Genomic DNA, 16,931 nt, shown 5'->3' on the forward strand with positions numbered 1-16,931 from the left:
GGGAAACAGCAGCGCTTCGAAGGGGCACCGCTTTCAGGTCACACACAGCTCCTAGAGGCCAGCAGCGCTTGGCCAGAATAGCCCTCAAGGACACCCAGCGCTCGGAGGCACAACCATGGTCTCTGGAGTCACAGCAGGCTTGTACAGAACAGCGCTTATCAGGGGGCACGGCCTGAGAGCGCTTGAAGGCAGTTGAGGCAGTTCAGGACCACAGCTCCCAGGACCCTGGGGCCTCAAAGGGGCACAGCACAGCTCTTTCACAGTCCAGGGCCACAAATTCCCATGGGGGGGTGGACAGTCTCACTACAGTTCCTCAGGCCACACAGCCCCAGTGCTTCTCTTCCCACAGTGCTTGCTAGGCGCTCCAGGGGCAAATTATCTGAGGCAGGTCAGCAACCCTGGGTTCAGCACGGCGCTTTAGATTTATAGCGTTTAGGAGTACAGACAGTCCCAATCATCAGCCTCAGGGGCACACTCCTCACCTCCTTGGCGCTTCTTCCGCGCAACGCTGACGGAATTCCCGGTCCCCACAGTGTCAGGGACCTGGGTAGGGGCCCTCCCTGGTCAGGGGCCCATGGGGACAGCAGAGGGGGGGTCATAGGGGTGCAGGGCCCAGCTCACAGGCCCATGTGGCGGTAGCACCTCACAGCAGGTCCCCTCTCTTCTTTGTCCCAGCGCTGACTGACTCTCTGGTGACACTTCACCCTCTTTATACCCTCCTCCCAGGCAATGCCAGGACCTTCTAGAATGTTGGCACATCTAGCCTAAACTGGTTCTAGGGGAGGGGGTGAGCACCCTGGGTGCCAGGCTTTCCCTCCAAAACTAGGGGTAGCTGGGTAATATAATCTAGACTGCTGACCTATGTCAGTCCAGTGGCAAAACCCATGGCCATGGCATCCATTTTAAAAACAATACATTTCAGTCAGGTACATTTCCAAAATGGGGGTGTAGTTTTAAAATGGGGGATTTTACAAGTGCTCACATTAGGTCAGGTAATTACATTTTCACAAGGTGTCTCACACCACTCATGGCCTATACAGGTTTAATCCCATGGGGGAGACAATCAAGTTAGGGGGTCAAAAGCGAAAAATTTTGGGGGGAAAAGGCCAAGTCCAACACGACTCCCCCCCAGCCAAAAGCCAGGGTAGACATATCAATGCCTTGATGGGCTTCCCTGCTTGGGGCGGAAAAAGGTGGACGCAGGCCTGCAACTACAGGAGCACCTGCAGTCTCTCCTCCACTCTGGAACCCAATGGTTCTTTTTCGCATCCCTCCTTTCACCAACATCACCACCCCACTGGTGTTCCCTAGTGGGATGTCTCTCCTTCCTAGAGTGGGAGGCTCTAGCCTCAGGCGTGTAATTCCCTTGGACCACTCTCTTCTCTCCAAACTGCCACTGGTCCACCCATCTGGGGTCTACACCCTCAGACTGACCAGCCCTTAGGGGCGAGGCTCTCCTCCCCCTACTTCTCCTCCTAGGGTTCCTCCATCTCCTACGCTGGGGGACACCCTCACACAACTCTCTCCCCAACCTGGAGCCGAAACCCACAGGCTGAACCGGTGACAGGGGCGAGTCCTCCCTCTCCCTGCACCCCCTCCCAGAGTCCCGCACCCTCCTAACTGGAGTAGTACCCCTGGGAGTCACTTCCGGGGGGACTCTGGTTACAGAGGTCCCTCCCACCAGAGCAGGCAAACCCTGTCCCTGGCCACCCAACCCAGGATCTGCGCCCTGTGGCTGAGCTGGTGACAGAGAAGAGACCTTCCTCCCTCTGCACCCCCTCCCAGAGTTCCGCACCCTCCCACTGGGAGTAGTACCCCTAGGAGTCAAATTGGTAGGGACCTGAATTACAGGTACCCCACCCTCCAGGTCAGGCAACCCCTTAACCTGGAACCCCAGTCCAGGATCTAAACCCTGTGACTGGTCAAACCCCCGAACCACTGGAGCTCCAATTAATGATGCTCCGGGTCCTCCTGACATGAGGGGATCCTTTCCACGAGAAGGCACACCGGGACAGCCTAGACTCCCAACCTGGGGTTCCCTAAAAGAACTCTCCAGTCCCTGTGACTGCAGTTGGGGCATCTCGGGACACCTCCCCGTCTCACTCCCTCCTTTAGATGGGATGTGAGGCCCTACAACCCGCCCACTATCCTGGGACCTAGCTGGGCTTCTCACCTCTCCCGCCACGCTGGGTCGGAAGATCCCTGCACCTCTCCTTTCTGGATCACTCCCCAATGTCTTCCCAGACGCTCTGGCACTTACCCAGAGGTCTGCCTCCCGTGCAAGTTCCCTGGGGTCTGAGAACCCGCACTGCAACAGATGGTGACGCAGTCTTGGGACACAACTCCTTAGCATGTGCTCCCGGATAACGGCATGGCACAGCCCTTCCCAATCCTCCACTGCTCTCCTCACCACCCAATCCTCCAGTACAGTCCAACACTCCTCCTCGAACTCTCCCCAGGACTGATGGAACAGCTTTCCCCTGCCCCTAAACACTAACCCGTCCTCCTCTTCCGGGGAATCAGGCACAGTCTCTTGGGTTTCGGGAGTGGGACTCCTTGCACTGGACCTACACTCGCTGCCACCACTGGATCCCACCCTCTTCGGTGAATCCAGACTCCTAAAACCACTCTCAGGGGAAAACCTACCCACCTGAGCTGATCTCTCTCTGGCGAAGGCCCTCTCCGCCTCCGCCATCCTCTCCTGCGCTAGGACTTTTTCAGTCTCTAGTCGCTGCTCTTCTACCCTCAGCTGCGCTAAGCCCTCGGCATGCCTGAGCTTTGCCAGCGCCAGCTGATACTCCCTTTCCTCCCTCCTATCTACCCACTCTTCTGGGGACAGGGAAAGGGATGGGGCAGTGCCCCCGGGACTGGACCCAGTGCGAGACTCCCTATCTTCGGTGTCCTCCACAGCTACTGGCGTCTCTGCCCTGCTAGACTCTTCCTCCTCCTCATCGGAGCATTTACCTCCCAGGGTTCTGGATGGGGAGCCCTCACTCTGGTTTCTAACCCACTGACCCTTCAACACTTCGGGGGGGTAGTCAGACAAGTCCCCATTAACCTCTAAGGGCTCTCCCCTCTTGAGGGCCTCATAGAGAAACAAATTCCTCCTAATGTTCCCTACTGGGGGTATCCCTCTCTCCAGGAGGAAGTCTATCACCTCCTGTTCGGTGTACTCCATTAGTTCCACTTCCTGGTAAATCAACCCCATCGTGGCGAGGTACACCCGGGACACACCCTCCCAGTGGAACAAGGGGACACAATTGTCAAACACTTTCAGGAGGAAGCAACAATAATCCCCACAACAAGGCTCGGATTACCTCCAAAGCTCTATTTGCAGTGTAACCCGTGGCCGCTGTGGTACTGCGCAAACACAAGTCCTATCCCACCGCTCTGCCACCAAATGTTGGAATTGGGGGTTGCCCAAGTCTCAAAGGGGGTAGCATGGCATCAAGCGGGCAGGCCAAACTTGGAGGACATGTGAAGCACTCACGCAGTACCCTCAGTCAACACACCAGGCACACCACAAAAGAGGCAGGACACCAGTTTGAGTTGGAAAATTAAGCAGTTTAGTATCTCCAACCTGCAAGGCAAAAATGCATCAACAGTGTCATCATAACACGGCACCAACTGGCACCAGAGCCCAGTACTTCAGAGGGGGATTATTTACATGGGATAAAAAGGGTTGAGTCCAAAGTCCATGCTGTAAGGGAAAAAGGATGGGTTAAAAATGTCATTAGATCTGGAGCCCAATCTGGCGGGGCCAACTCAGACTCTCATCCTACAGGGAAGGCTGTAAATGCAAAATACCACCTTAGCATAGATATTTATATCAGGCACAATCACGCCAACCCAACCCCTGTAAAAGAAAACATCAGGGCAACATAGTACCTCATAAATAGGAGCACCTGTAATAACAGGCACAAAAGCATGCGATTAACCATTAGGCAGGAAAGTGGCCTCACCATAACCGTATAAACAGTAACCTAAGAGCCATGCCTAACCTCAGGGACCATCTGGCACAGGTAACTATGGCATTTCATTAGGCATGTCACCTGGCTAGGTGTATCAAACATCAGGCGGAACATACATCGCCTAGCATTAACATCAGGTAGAGGCCCTCCTTAAAGCTCAGGAACACCTGTAAGGGATTAGCTAGGCTCCCTCTACCAACAACCTCGGGGTATGAGCAGGGGCCTAGAATCAATCGTCAGGCCAGCTTAGGGCAGGACATCTTTAGCATAAAAACAGTAACCACAGATAACTGCAGGGCCTGAGTAAACAGCTTCCTTCAGGCAGGCCTAAACACTTTAGTGAAAATCATGTAACCTTGTGCTGTCATAATCCCTTAGCATTCAGGTGTCATCCCATTAGGAGAACAAACGCTGCACTACACAGCCAACAATATTTCCTAGCTGCAGGAATCAGCCAGTCATTAAATGGGGGTAAACATTTCATTACTGGTCAGGCTGGAATAAACGTTGCATTTAATAACAGTAACCCAATCAGTAGAACATTTCATCAAATAGGCACACCCTTCATTAAACGGGGCCTAGCGGTAGTCTATGAAGAACCATCCCCCAGCCAGGGGTTAGCTTTATGGCCAGACCATCACTAAGGGCTTTTGCCCATGTTCTACCCACTTCCAGGTCTTTCTTTGGCTAAGTAGGGCCAACGGGACCCAGCCACAGTTTCTCCCGGGGGAGGGGCGAACTCGAGGCCTTCTCCGGCCTTCCGCCCTCCTCCCCTGGGGATTACCTTTTTGTCTTCGGCCCTCCGGGGCCCTTGCGTTGGCTTTTGGGCAAGATCGGGGCTGAGGACCAGACGGGGGCCGTGCCCTCTCTCCAGGGTCCACTCGTCGACGATACCGGCCTTCTCAAGCTCCGGCAGGCCAAGGACCAATCAGGGCCCAGCTTGGGGAAAGGCACGACTGCACCCGCCTATCAGCTGCAGCCTCCAGAGATGTAGCCGCGGGGTCCAATCCTTGTGCGGCGTTGGCGGGGGCGGGCCGGTGACGCGGCCGGCGCCCCCGTCACGTGGTGGAGGTCGCGATGGCTTCAGGCCTAGTGCGGCCTGCTTGGAACGCGCGGCGGTCTCCTCAGGGCTCCAGGGGCCACCGCGGAAGACTCCACGCAATCGGGCTGGGCGCGGCCCTTGACACCACGGCGGCGGCCCTCTCCTGGTACCGGGGGCCGCCGGAGCAGACAACAGCGCTTCGGACCCAGAGCTTCACGGGGCTGCGGCGGTGAGTGGGAAACAGCAGCGCTTCGAAGGGGCACCGCTTTCAGGTCACACACAGCTCCTAGAGGCCAGCAGCGCTTGGCCAGAATAGCCCTCAAGGACACCCAGCGCTCGGAGGCACAACCATGGTCTCTGGAGTCACAGCAGGCTTGTACAGAACAGCGCTTATCAGGGGGCACGGCCTGAGAGCGCTTGAAGGCAGTTGAGGCAGTTCAGGACCACAGCTCCCAGGACCCTGGGGCCTCAAAGGGGCACAGCACAGCTCTTTCACAGTCCAGGGCCACAAATTCCCATGGGGGGGTGGACAGTCTCACTACAGTTCCTCAGGCCACACAGCCCCAGTGCTTCTCTTCCCACAGTGCTTGCTAGGCGCTCCAGGGGCAAATTATCTGAGGCAGGTCAGCAACCCTGGGTTCAGCACGGCGCTTTAGATTTATAGCGTTTAGGAGTACAGACAGTCCCAATCATCAGCCTCAGGGGCACACTCCTCACCTCCTTGGCGCTTCTTCCGCGCAACGCTGACGGAATTCCCGGTCCCCACAGTGTCAGGGACCTGGGTAGGGGCCCTCCCTGGTCAGGGGCCCATGGGGACAGCAGAGGGGGGGTCATAGGGGTGCAGGGCCCAGCTCACAGGCCCATGTGGCGGTAGCACCTCACAGCAGGTCCCCTCTCTTCTTTGTCCCAGCGCTGACTGACTCTCTGGTGACACTTCACCCTCTTTATACCCTCCTCCCAGGCAATGCCAGGACCTTCTAGAATGTTGGCACATCTAGCCTAAACTGGTTCTAGGGGAGGGGGTGAGCACCCTGGGTGCCAGGCTTTCCCTCCAAAACTAGGGGTAGCTGGGTAATATAATCTAGACTGCTGACCTATGTCAGTCCAGTGGCAAAACCCATGGCCATGGCATCCATTTTAAAAACAATACATTTCAGTCAGGTACATTTCCAAAATGGGGGTGTAGTTTTAAAATGGGGGATTTTACAAGTGCTCACATTAGGTCAGGTAATTACATTTTCACAAGGTGTCTCACACCACTCATGGCCTATACAGGTTTAATCCCATGGGGGAGACAATCAAGTTAGGGGGTCAAAAGCGAAAAATTTTGGGGGGAAAAGGCCAAGTCCAACAACCTTGAACTGATAATGCCGACCCTGGATGGTGAACCTGAGGTATTTTCTGTGTGATGGATGCAGTGGAATGTGGAAATATGCATCCTTGAGATCCAAGGTTGCGAGGAAGTCTCCCTGATTGAGCAACAGGAGAACCTGCTGCAGTGTGAGCATATGGAAGTGTTCTGATAGAATGTACTGATTTAGGGGTCTGAGGTCCAGAATGGGTCTGAGGCACCCGTCTTTCTTGGGGATTAAGAAGTACAGGGAGTACACTCCCGTGCCTTCTTCTTCCACTGGCACGAGCTCGATTGCCCCTTTTTGCAGCATGACGAGTACCTCCTGCTGCAATAAGTGCAAATGCTCTGTGGAGATAGGACGGTGTTTTGGTGGCATGTTGGGTGGAGTGGATGTTAACTCCAGACAATAACCGAACTGGATAAGTTTCCTGACCCACCTGTCTGTGGTGATGGATTTCCACACCGGCAGGAACTGCTGGAGTCTCCCCCTGACAGGTGTAGTATGGTCGGGGGGCAGTGACAGGGCGTCACTGTTTGTTGGTAGCGGAGGAGCGGGAGTTGTTGTTTCCACGACCTCTGCCCTTGGCGCTGTTGCCCCGATAACCGCCTCTACTCTGCTTGGTGTAAGAGGACTGCGCCCCTCCCTTAATGTATTGTGTTTGCTGGGACATCTGGCCTCTGGAAACACCTCTACTGCTTGAGCGACGAAAAGTACTGCCTCGAAACTGCTGGGACTGTAGAGCCCCCATGGACTTTGCAGTCTCGGTATCCTTCTTTATCTTCTCCAAGGTGGTATCCACCTCAGGACCAAATAACCTATCTGGGTTCACTGGCTGATTGAGGATGGTGGTCTGTATCTCCGGCTTGAAACCGGAGATTCTGAGCCAGGCCTGACGTCTCAACATCACACTGGTGTTAATAGCCCTGGCCGCGGTGTCGGCCACGTCCAGTGCACATTTAATAGAAGCGTTGGAGATGAGCTTCCCTTCCTGAATAAGCGTCTCAGCTGCCTCTTTGTACTGTTCTGGAAGATGTTGTAACAGGGTCTCTAGTGTGTCATAGTGCGCCCTGTCATATCTAGCCAGGAGTGCCTGCGTGTTTGAGATACGCCAGATATTGGCCGCCTGAGCCGCCACCCTCTTCCCTGATGCCTCCAGCACTTTAGATTCCTTGTCAGGGGGAGGAGCATCACCCGTGGTCTGCGAGTTTGCCTTCTTCCGGGCTTTAGAAACGACCAGAGAGTCCAATGGCAACTGGCCCTTGATGTAGGTAGGGTCGCCAGGTGCCGGTTTATATTTCTTTTCAATCCTAGGGTTGACCACCCTGGCCAGTGTGGGTTCCTTAAAAATGTCTGCAGCATGTTTCAGAACCCCTTTCAGCATGGGGAGAGTCTTGACAGTCTTTTCAGCTGTTGAAAAGGTATCAAAGAGGAAGTCCACTTCGATAGGGTCAGCGTGTAGCTCCACGTCGTGGTTTTTAGCCGCCCTCTCAATTAGAGCATTAAATGCAGCTGAATCCTCAGTAGGAGAGGGCTTGACATTGTAGACCTGAGGGTCCTGGGCAGTATGCTGATCCAATGGGTCACCTGCATCTGTCCATGAGTCTTGCTGATCCTCAGGATCAGTGTTGGCAGGAAAGTTATACTCCTCGTCATCACCTTCTCCACCCTCCACATCTGAATAAGTGGGTGAGGGTGTAGCCACTCTTGGAGTCCGTGGAGCAAGCGGCTCCATTAGAACTGGGGAGTCTGTAGCAGGTTTTTTGCACTTCAAAGGAATTGTGTAGGACTCCAGAGGCTGGGTTGCTGTGATTTTCCTCTTGTAGAGGGTAAGTTTCCCGGTGTCGGCGTCGATAAAGTGTTCCGACTGCTCCTCCACCGAGGGTTGTCGATGCTTTAAGCTCCCAAGCGGCTGAGAATGCTTCGACGCTGTAGACACTGGCACGGGCGCTTCGGCGACCGAGCGTGGTGCAAAGGCCTTCGGTGCCACCTTCGGCGGCAACGTAAACAGGAGTGGCGTCGAAGACTTTGGCGTTGCAGCAGCCGGCTTCGGTGTGGAAGCATCCTTCGGAGCGGCCGCGGAAGCCTTGTTCCTGATGCGTTGTAGAGAGTCCGAAACTTGCTTCGTAAAGGAAGCGGACGGTTTCGTCGACCCGACAGGCGTTTTCGGTCCACCAGCGAGTGAAGACTCTAGCGTCGATGCCTTGTTCTTGTCCGGCCGAGGTACAGGATCAGCCCTTTTCGGCGAGCTGTGCCCTCCTTTCGTGTCGACGGCCTTCGGTGCCGACGTGTTCTTGTCAGGGGCCTTGACTACTGGGTGTGGGGTCCCAGTCTTTGGTTCGACGCCCTTGGTCGATTTTGACTCGACGCCCTTGACCGACTTTGACTCGGCGCCCTTGACCGACTTTGACTCGACGCCCTTGACCGACTTTGACTCGGCGCCCTTGACCGACTTCGGCTCGGCGCCCTTGGTAGACTCCCCCGGGGCAACAGCCTTCTACGGCTTCGGCTGCCCCGTCGTATCGGAGGACGAGGAGGCGGCCGGAGGGACAGACGTCTTCTGTTTCGATGGCGTCTCGATCACTTTCGTTGTCGTCGACACCCAAGGTTTCAGATTCGGTTTCGGTTTGACCATGGCGGCTCCGCAGAAGTGTCCGTAGCCGGGCCCTTAGGCGAGGCCGTGGATCTGGGTGGAAGGTCTTGGTTAAGGCCATGTGGCGATCCCTCGACCTGAGCCGTAGTGATTGTGTGATCGGGGCTTAGCTCTTCACATGAGCTATCTTCCGTGGCCCCATAGGCATCATTGTCGTCTCCTACCTCGTCGACGACTTCTTCTGCATCGAGCACTTCGACGTCCGTGTCGTAGTCGATCTCCTCCGCTGGAGGGGAAATCTGCATATGAACTTCCTGTTCGTCTGCTTCTTCTCTGTCGAAGATGTCCACCGGTGCCGGGGCCGATTGCCGGGCCTCCTGGCGCGCCAAAGACGAATCGTCTTCTTCGATCGAAACCTGGAACAAGCCATACAGTTGGCTTCATCGTGGTCCGGCGATAGGCACTTGTTGCACACCGGGTGGACGTCGATGTGGGGATATTTAGATCCGCACACGGGACATTTCTTGAACGGACTCCGTTCCATGATGTGTGGAAAGTCTTGCTGCGTCGACCGGGCCTCGAGCACCGAAGAGCCACGCGACTCCTCTGGATGTCCGACTCGGGAACAGAGCCTGAACAGAGCTGGGCACCGAGCACAAAACAATACCGACGGTAAAGGGAAAGGCCTTCGGGCCTTAAGGAAAAGTTTCCGAACTGGAGTTATAGAATATGCATCCGAACCCAATGGCGGAAAAAAACAATCTGGGGATGGAGTCGATGCCCATGCGCACTGTAGTCCAGGGGAGGAGCCACCTATCTCGTGATACTTCGAAGACTCTTCCAGGACAACAATGTGCAATCATCCGGACCCAACACTAGGCGGCGATCTATGCAATAGATATGAATTCAGCAGCCCACATGCCTCGAACCTTTAGATACAGGCTACTTGCAAGGAATGTCTAGAAACTTTCATGCATGAAAACACAGGGGTGGACTATTCACTCTTTTAAAAAATGGTGGTCTGGGCTGTGTGGTGTGGCAGTGCCACACTGGCTCTTGCACATTCAAACCTCCTTGAAGCTTAGAAAGAAGCATACAGAAAAACACTTAAATCATAACACAAGTGTACAATCCTAATGTCTGGGGAAACTTGTGATTATAACAAACTAGGCTAGGCAGTGACTGTAGGAAGTTGGCGCTTTATATGATATACCAAAAAAAAGGTATCTCAAGCAAAAAATCCAGGTATCCCCTTATGATTGGGCATAGGCTTGCTCTAGCAATCCAAAGGTTGTATCCTAGGGGGTAATGTGGTCAAGCAGCCTTCGGCTTATCAGAGAGAAGTGTTAGACATCGGCAAAATCACACACAGTTAATAAACAATGCTCACGACTCAATAAGGGGCTCCACGTCAATTTATAAAAATAACATCTTTATATATATTTAGGCACCAGAATAAATACGATCAGGTAAGTACGTTTCGAGATAGAAATTGTTTCCAGTTTCAAAAGTCGACAAGCATTTTTCAGAAGCTGCACTGTTATTCTTTTGGGAGGAAAAACAAATACAGCATACAGGTAGAGTACAGTGGCTCACAAGAACAATCTCATGGACTTAAGGTGAGTATGGGGCATGGTCCAAGGCAGCACCAGCAGGTCACCTCCAGCGATACTAGGGTACTTTGAAACTTCCCGTCTTAGAATGCTAATTTGCAGGTCATCCTGTGTGAGGAGGTGTTATAACCTCTGCCCGAACACGCTTTGTTTCTGACCTCCTGAGAGCAAAGGACCTCACCCGTGGAGGTCAGAAACTCATTTGTGGTGGCAGGCTGGCTAAGACCAGTCAGTTAGCACACCAGTAGTTGGTAGGTTTCCCGGGGCCCCCTCTAAGAAGCCCTCTGGGTACATGTATTAATAAATCCATCACTGGAAACAGTGTGGGCTTAATAAGAGATGTTCGATATCTAACATCCCTGTCTTCAGTGAAGCCATCATGTAGCTGGGCAACTCGCTTTCACCAGTGTCCAGCACATGTACTTAAAATGGCTTCCCTGATCACTTGAACTGGTAGGAATGGAACTGACCAGCACAGGGGCATAACTGCTCATGCAGATATGCCCACACATGTATAGTGCACCATGCCTTAGGGCTGTAAGGCCTGTTGTAGGGGTGACTTACCTATACTTGTTGCAATGTCTGTGGGCATGGTAAACAGGGATGTGTGCCATGTCGTGTTTTCACTTTTGTCAGCACCAAGACATGCAGCCAGCAGTCGCAGTCTGTATGTGTTTGAGGAGGGGTCCCTTAGGGTGTCACAATTCCTACTGCAGCCCTCAAGGACTCTCTTTAGCCTCCCTGCCCTAGGTACCAGGGTACCATTTACTAGGGACTTCCAGGGAGTGCTAAAGGTATTTCCAATTGGGGGAAAATTGTAGAGTTTTGTGAAAGAGATCTGGCACTAAGGACCTGGTTATTCGGAACCCATGTGCACTTCCAGTCAAAATCACATCAAATACCAGGTAAAAAGTGGGAGTGACCATGTCAAAAGGGGGCACTTTCCTACAGTGACATTAAGGACTGAAGCAGCATTCAAAGATTCAGTACTCCAAAATCAATTAAATAATAAAGAAACTGAGCAGGGAGGAGGGCAAATGAAGATGTATTTGTGGAGGAAGGGCTGCATACGAGTTAACATGAAAGTCGTCTGGCCTATACGTTTATTTATTATGTATCCAAAAGATTTCCAACCATCTACACTGCTGAAATGCCCCAATTGTTGTGTGTGGGAAGATGTTTTAGGCGTACTTTATGTGCTTGTCTGTAAAGAAAAAAAAAATCTAAGAGCATCCTTAAAAAGATACTGAAAGTTACAAATCTGCCTGCATGTTACCTTTTGTTTAAAAAAAAAAAGCTGTTTTCTGTCATAGTTTGAATACACTTTAGCCCATTAAAAAAAGCACGACTGGCATTATTTCAACCCAGGTTGTGGTACAATATGATGTTCCATAGATCTACCAAACCCCCAAATCAAGCTACAGACTAGCAAAGGAACTATGTTTCTCCAACTTACCTTTGCAGTGTCCCTTTTATCTTGGTCGTCAGAAGCAGCATAAAGAGATCCAAGGATTTTCATTGTCTCATAATTGTTAGGGTATGCCTTCAAAACCTTTTCAAAACACTGCGATGCATTCTCTCTGTCACCTCTGTAGATGTACATCTGGCCCAAGCCAAAAAACGGCAGCACAAAGGAAGCAGAAGCAAACTGTGTAGCTTGATAGTAGTACTGGAAAGCCTGGTCATAATCCTCCTAGATTTGAACAAAGGCACAAAGCACGAATCAAAGAATTAATCACCAATAGACACAAAAAGCATAGACAACAATAAATGAACATTACTATGCCAAGTGGATGATTTAATGAACTAGAAGAATCTCAATTGTTGCCATGATGGAAGGAAAAATGGAATGCTAATCTTGTTACACTTGAATCAAGGGGAGGAAATAACTCCATGTAAACCACAAGAAGTATGCACTCTCACAAGTGGCAGGTCCTACAAGGCTGACCTGTGATATTTACAAATATTTCCACCGAGTCCTCCAGCAGATAAAACAAATAATAAGTCTGCCATCTTGATGATGGAATAATTAAGAACTCCTACTTCCCACATGAAATGGGCATACAGCAGGCATAGTGACCCCGAGGGTAAGTAGCCCATTGACTATTCCCCTAACACACCCAAATTGAGTATTTATTTAATGGGTTTTATATAGCGCTGTGTAGACCAGTAGGTATCAGAGCGCTTTACATTCGGTTATACAATGTTACAGAAAATGATAACAGTTACACATTACGTCAAAAATAAGCAACACACTGAAAGAGGAAAGAAAGGTGAGAGAAGTAGGGAGGGGGGAGTGTGAGGGGGAGGATGACGGAAAAAACGGCAGGAGAGACGAAAGGAAGTCTGCCCAAAGACCAACTGGGTAGGTGACGTATGAGGAGGGAATCCACAGCCCATCTCCCCATTAGCTAAGCAAGGTAGCTCCATCGGGCATCAGTCAAATATCTAGGTCTCAAACTGACGAGGGAGAGTTCATGTAAGCAAGTAAAGTGGATAAACAGGGTGGGAACTGTAAGCAAGGACGGGTGAGGGCAGGGGCCAATAGCTGGAAAGACGAGAAGAGTAGATCAGTAGGCGGTAAGGTTCAGGGTGAAGGGAGAGGGGGGGGATAAGGGGAGGAGAGTTTGCCCAAGGACCGGCTGGGTAGGTGATGGCAAAGGAGGGAATCCATAGCCCATCTCGCCTTTAGCTCGTGAGGTAGCTCCACCGGGCATCAGTCAAAATGGCTGGGTCTCAGCTGTTGATGGAGAGTTCACAGAGTCAATGACTGAGGTGACCATCTTGAGGTCAGGCAGGAGGGGATTAGTTCTTCATGTAGAAATTCAGAGGATCCCCACAATTTTCTATACTCTGGAGGAAAGGGGGTGCAGACTAAGCAGGGGATCGACATGATGAGCAGAGCCAGGGTCCGCATGTCTTTAGAGGGAGCGTGTGATGTCGAGTGATAACCGCCAGAGGAAGAAACAGCTGCCATTAGCAGGACAGGGGGAGCGACTCTAGAGTCTTACTGGTTTCTATAGTGTGCGATCCACACAGCCCCTGCATATAGCGTGTTGAGACAAGCCCTCAGCAGCGATTTAAAAATAATTCTCACTTCCTTGAATTTACTGCACCGCAGGGAAGGAGGGAGCTCCAGCCGCCGTTGGGCCATTTGATGTCATGGATGTAACGCTGTGTCTCACTTACTCAGCTGCCACAAACTCACTCTGCTGCCGGAACGAACTTCAGAATCGGGCTACCGTAGTCCGCCTGATTTCGCCGTCTTGTCTCGGCGGTACGCACTCCAGTCTCGATGTCCCGGCCAGCCACCGCCAAGCCGAGGTGAGTGATCACTTGCTACCAAACACCTTCTCTGTCATGCCGAGCGCAGATCGATCAAAGCCGTTATCTTGTGTTCTGTATTCCCAAGGAAGTTCTCTCGGATCTGCAAGCAGGTCTTACGAAAGGTGCAAATCACTTTTTGAGGTGGGGGGCACTGTCAGCTGGATAAACAGAGATCAGCTGCATCGCAGAGCACTTCTTTCGACCACCGGGTGCGATTTCACAGTTCCCAAGAGCCATCTTAGTATATTCAGTGGAAGGGACTTCGCGGCTCATTACTCAGCAATACAAGATCGGAGAAGGGCGATTTTACCCTTAAAGTGATCCGCCTGCATTCCGGTTGCAGAATCTTAGTTTTATGTAAGATACCAGCACGGCGGAATGCCGCATAGGAGGCTGGTGAGAGAGTTTACCATGGAGCATCAGCTACGAGCGGCCATCTTGATGAGGCTCCTCCCCGTTCCATAAGTACTTTAAGTACTTAAGGGAGCCCCTGGCACCAGGAAATGAGATTCCTGCCGACCTTAGAAGACAAATGACACAGAAGAGCTGCAAGAAGCAAGGACTGTGGAGAAGCAACTGACTGGGCGCCAACCCTGCTGGTCTGTCTTCTGTTCCGGCCAGATTGCACTAAAGTCATCCTGTCCTGCAGCTGCTTTGCCTCCAAAAGCCTGGGAGGACTGCCTGCCTTCAACAAAGGCCCAGGAATTCCCGTGGAGTAGTTAGATTTGCTAACCTGCATCCTGAAGAAGTCCAAAAGAACTGTGTGGACTACTGACCACCGCAAACCAGACACCAGAAAACACAATTGCACTCGTGTCTCCTAGGCCAACTTTTAGAGGGCCTATGGTGCCAGTGTGGTCTCCAGAAACAAAGCCCACCTTGGGTTAGCCCACACTGAACTTAACGCTGCCGCCTACAGCCTGTGTGTGCAGGCCCCCTCTATTGCAAGTGTCTCTGTGACAAAAACTCAATGCCTCAGAACACCTCTGCACCCAGCCCAAGGAGACGAGGACCAAAGGTGTACCCACATCCCTGAGCATCGCAAGACCTGGGCCCCCTTTGTTGGTTCAGCCACGACTAGTCCCCCAGTGCCAGCATGCAGCCGGGCCATTCCCCATTAAAGTGAATGGGACACTAGATGCTGTAACACACCTCTGCCCACGGACACCCCAGAACCTCCCGAGGTGACCTGTTGGTGTGACCTTGGTACTTGTCCCATACTCACCTCAAGTCCAGGAGATTGGTCCCGTAAGTCACTGTGAAGTGCCCGAATGCAGTACATGTTTTTCCTCCACAGGATAAAATTACAGATCCACAAATTGCACTGTCAACTATTGAAAACTGTAAACATTATTAGCTCGAAACGTACTTACCCGATTCTGATGATCTTGTTATCTAAATTCAGATAAAAGTATGCGCCATTTTTAGGTTTCGCCTGGCGAACAGCTGCGCAGCAGCGTTTCACGCAGGCAAAACCTTATGTTAGAACAGTATGGCCTTAGTTCCGCCTCTCTCTTCCATTGGCTAGCTCCATAAATGGATGCTAGCCATTGGAAGAGAGATCTGTCCGTCATTTACCGAGGCGATTCGTGGGCGTTCCGGCAATTTTTTCCCTCTCCGCCCCTTTTAAAACGTCATGCGGCGGTGGGCCCATTGTGGGTGTTTATTTTTTTTTTTGGGGCGGATGTTTGCGGCCGCCATTTTTTTCTAGGGGCTAGGGCGAGCGGGTGGGTTCACGTAATGCTCCTTTCTCGTCAGGAACCTCCAGTTACTGTAAGTAATGCTTTTGAGAATCTTTTCCTTAACATTAAAAAGAATGATTGGAATGTATGTTTGACTGCTGGTTTCGGATTCCTTGATCAGCACGTCGGCACATCAGTAGGGAGGAACACGCAGATTCAGGGCCTGGGATACTGCTGCCGGCTTCGAGAGGGACCAGGGGGCTGAGTTTAACATCTAAGGCAACAGCCTCCCCTCTCCTTCGCCTACAGCTCTCCGGCTGGTGAGCGGCTCCGGAATGGGATGCTAAACGCCCATGCGAGGCTGTGCTGCTCGTGCAGATTGAGAGTCGGAGGCGGCCCCAGGGGGCCTGCTTCACCCTCCCTGTGCTGTTGCCGGCCTCGCCCTAGGCCTAATTTCTGGATGGTGTTTCACCAGCACCCAGAGAGGCTTCCAGGATTCGGCAAGATGTCCGAAATAGCTCACTCACAGTAGGTGTTAGGGCATGCTTACGTGAGGGAAGTGCAGTGTGTTGCACGGGCGGGGAGCAGGTCTGGAGTGGATCGCGCTGCATTCTTGGGGCCTATTGGAACATGGGCTACTTCAGGGCAGACTGGGAAAGTGAAAGAGTTGCTTGAGGGCCGCAAGAGCTCGACATTAGACGGCATGGCGTACAGGTGGAGGCCTGATTCTGTGGAGGCGGCCTGGATAAGCCCAGGAGCGACATGTGGGGCCGTGTGCCCGACTGCTCACAGCTGCCCTACTGGAGTTCTTGAGTTACCTCCCCACGACTATCCCCCTCTACATGCCCGTGCAGACACTCATCATAAGTACTCTGTCACTCCTGCAAGGAAAATCAAAGGCAAACAAAGGCACCCCATCAGACAAGAAGTGATTAATGAGCATGCAACATCATATAAGCAGCATCTTAATGGCACATTGCTCCACTAGAAAAGATTCTGGGAGTCCATAAAAAAATTAGGCAAAAAAAAACCCAAATCAAAATCTCCACCCCCCCAGAAAAGAGAGAAGGGCAAACGCAGCACCATTTTGGTGATGCAGCACCCAATAGGCTTCTACGATCCTTTACGTTTGCTCCCAGATGTCTTCAGCAGCACCCTGGCCCCCCATAGAGAGCCGACTGACAACGGCCAAACAAAGGTCCAAGCAAGCAAACTCAATTTTTTGTTAGGTGGAAGTTGTTGCACAGACTGTTCTGCCAGCGGGGAGGTAATACAAAGGTCAAAAGGAGAGTGCTGCACGCTAACAAGCCGTCCGAAAAAGCACATGCAAACGCTTGGGCCTCAACTAGCT

General features: G+C 52.2%; 1 protein-coding gene across 1 annotated transcript in view; it reads right to left on the bottom strand.

Annotated features, from left to right (window-relative positions):
- CTR9 (CTR9 component of Paf1/RNA polymerase II complex) overlaps nucleotides 1–16,931 on the bottom strand; it is a 263,261-nt gene that overhangs the window by 156,701 nt on the left and 89,629 nt on the right. The window contains exon 9 of the mRNA XM_078680945.1: nucleotides 12,028–12,264. Coding sequence (XP_078537071.1) covers nucleotides 12,028–12,264 — 237 coding nt within the window. The remainder of the gene's footprint in view (nucleotides 1–12,027; nucleotides 12,265–16,931) is intronic.

The sequence above is a fragment of the Lissotriton helveticus genome, chromosome 3_1, assembly GCF_964261635.1.
Source record: "Lissotriton helveticus chromosome 3_1, aLisHel1.1, whole genome shotgun sequence".
In the NCBI taxonomy this organism is placed as follows: Eukaryota; Metazoa; Chordata; class Amphibia; order Caudata; family Salamandridae; genus Lissotriton; species Lissotriton helveticus.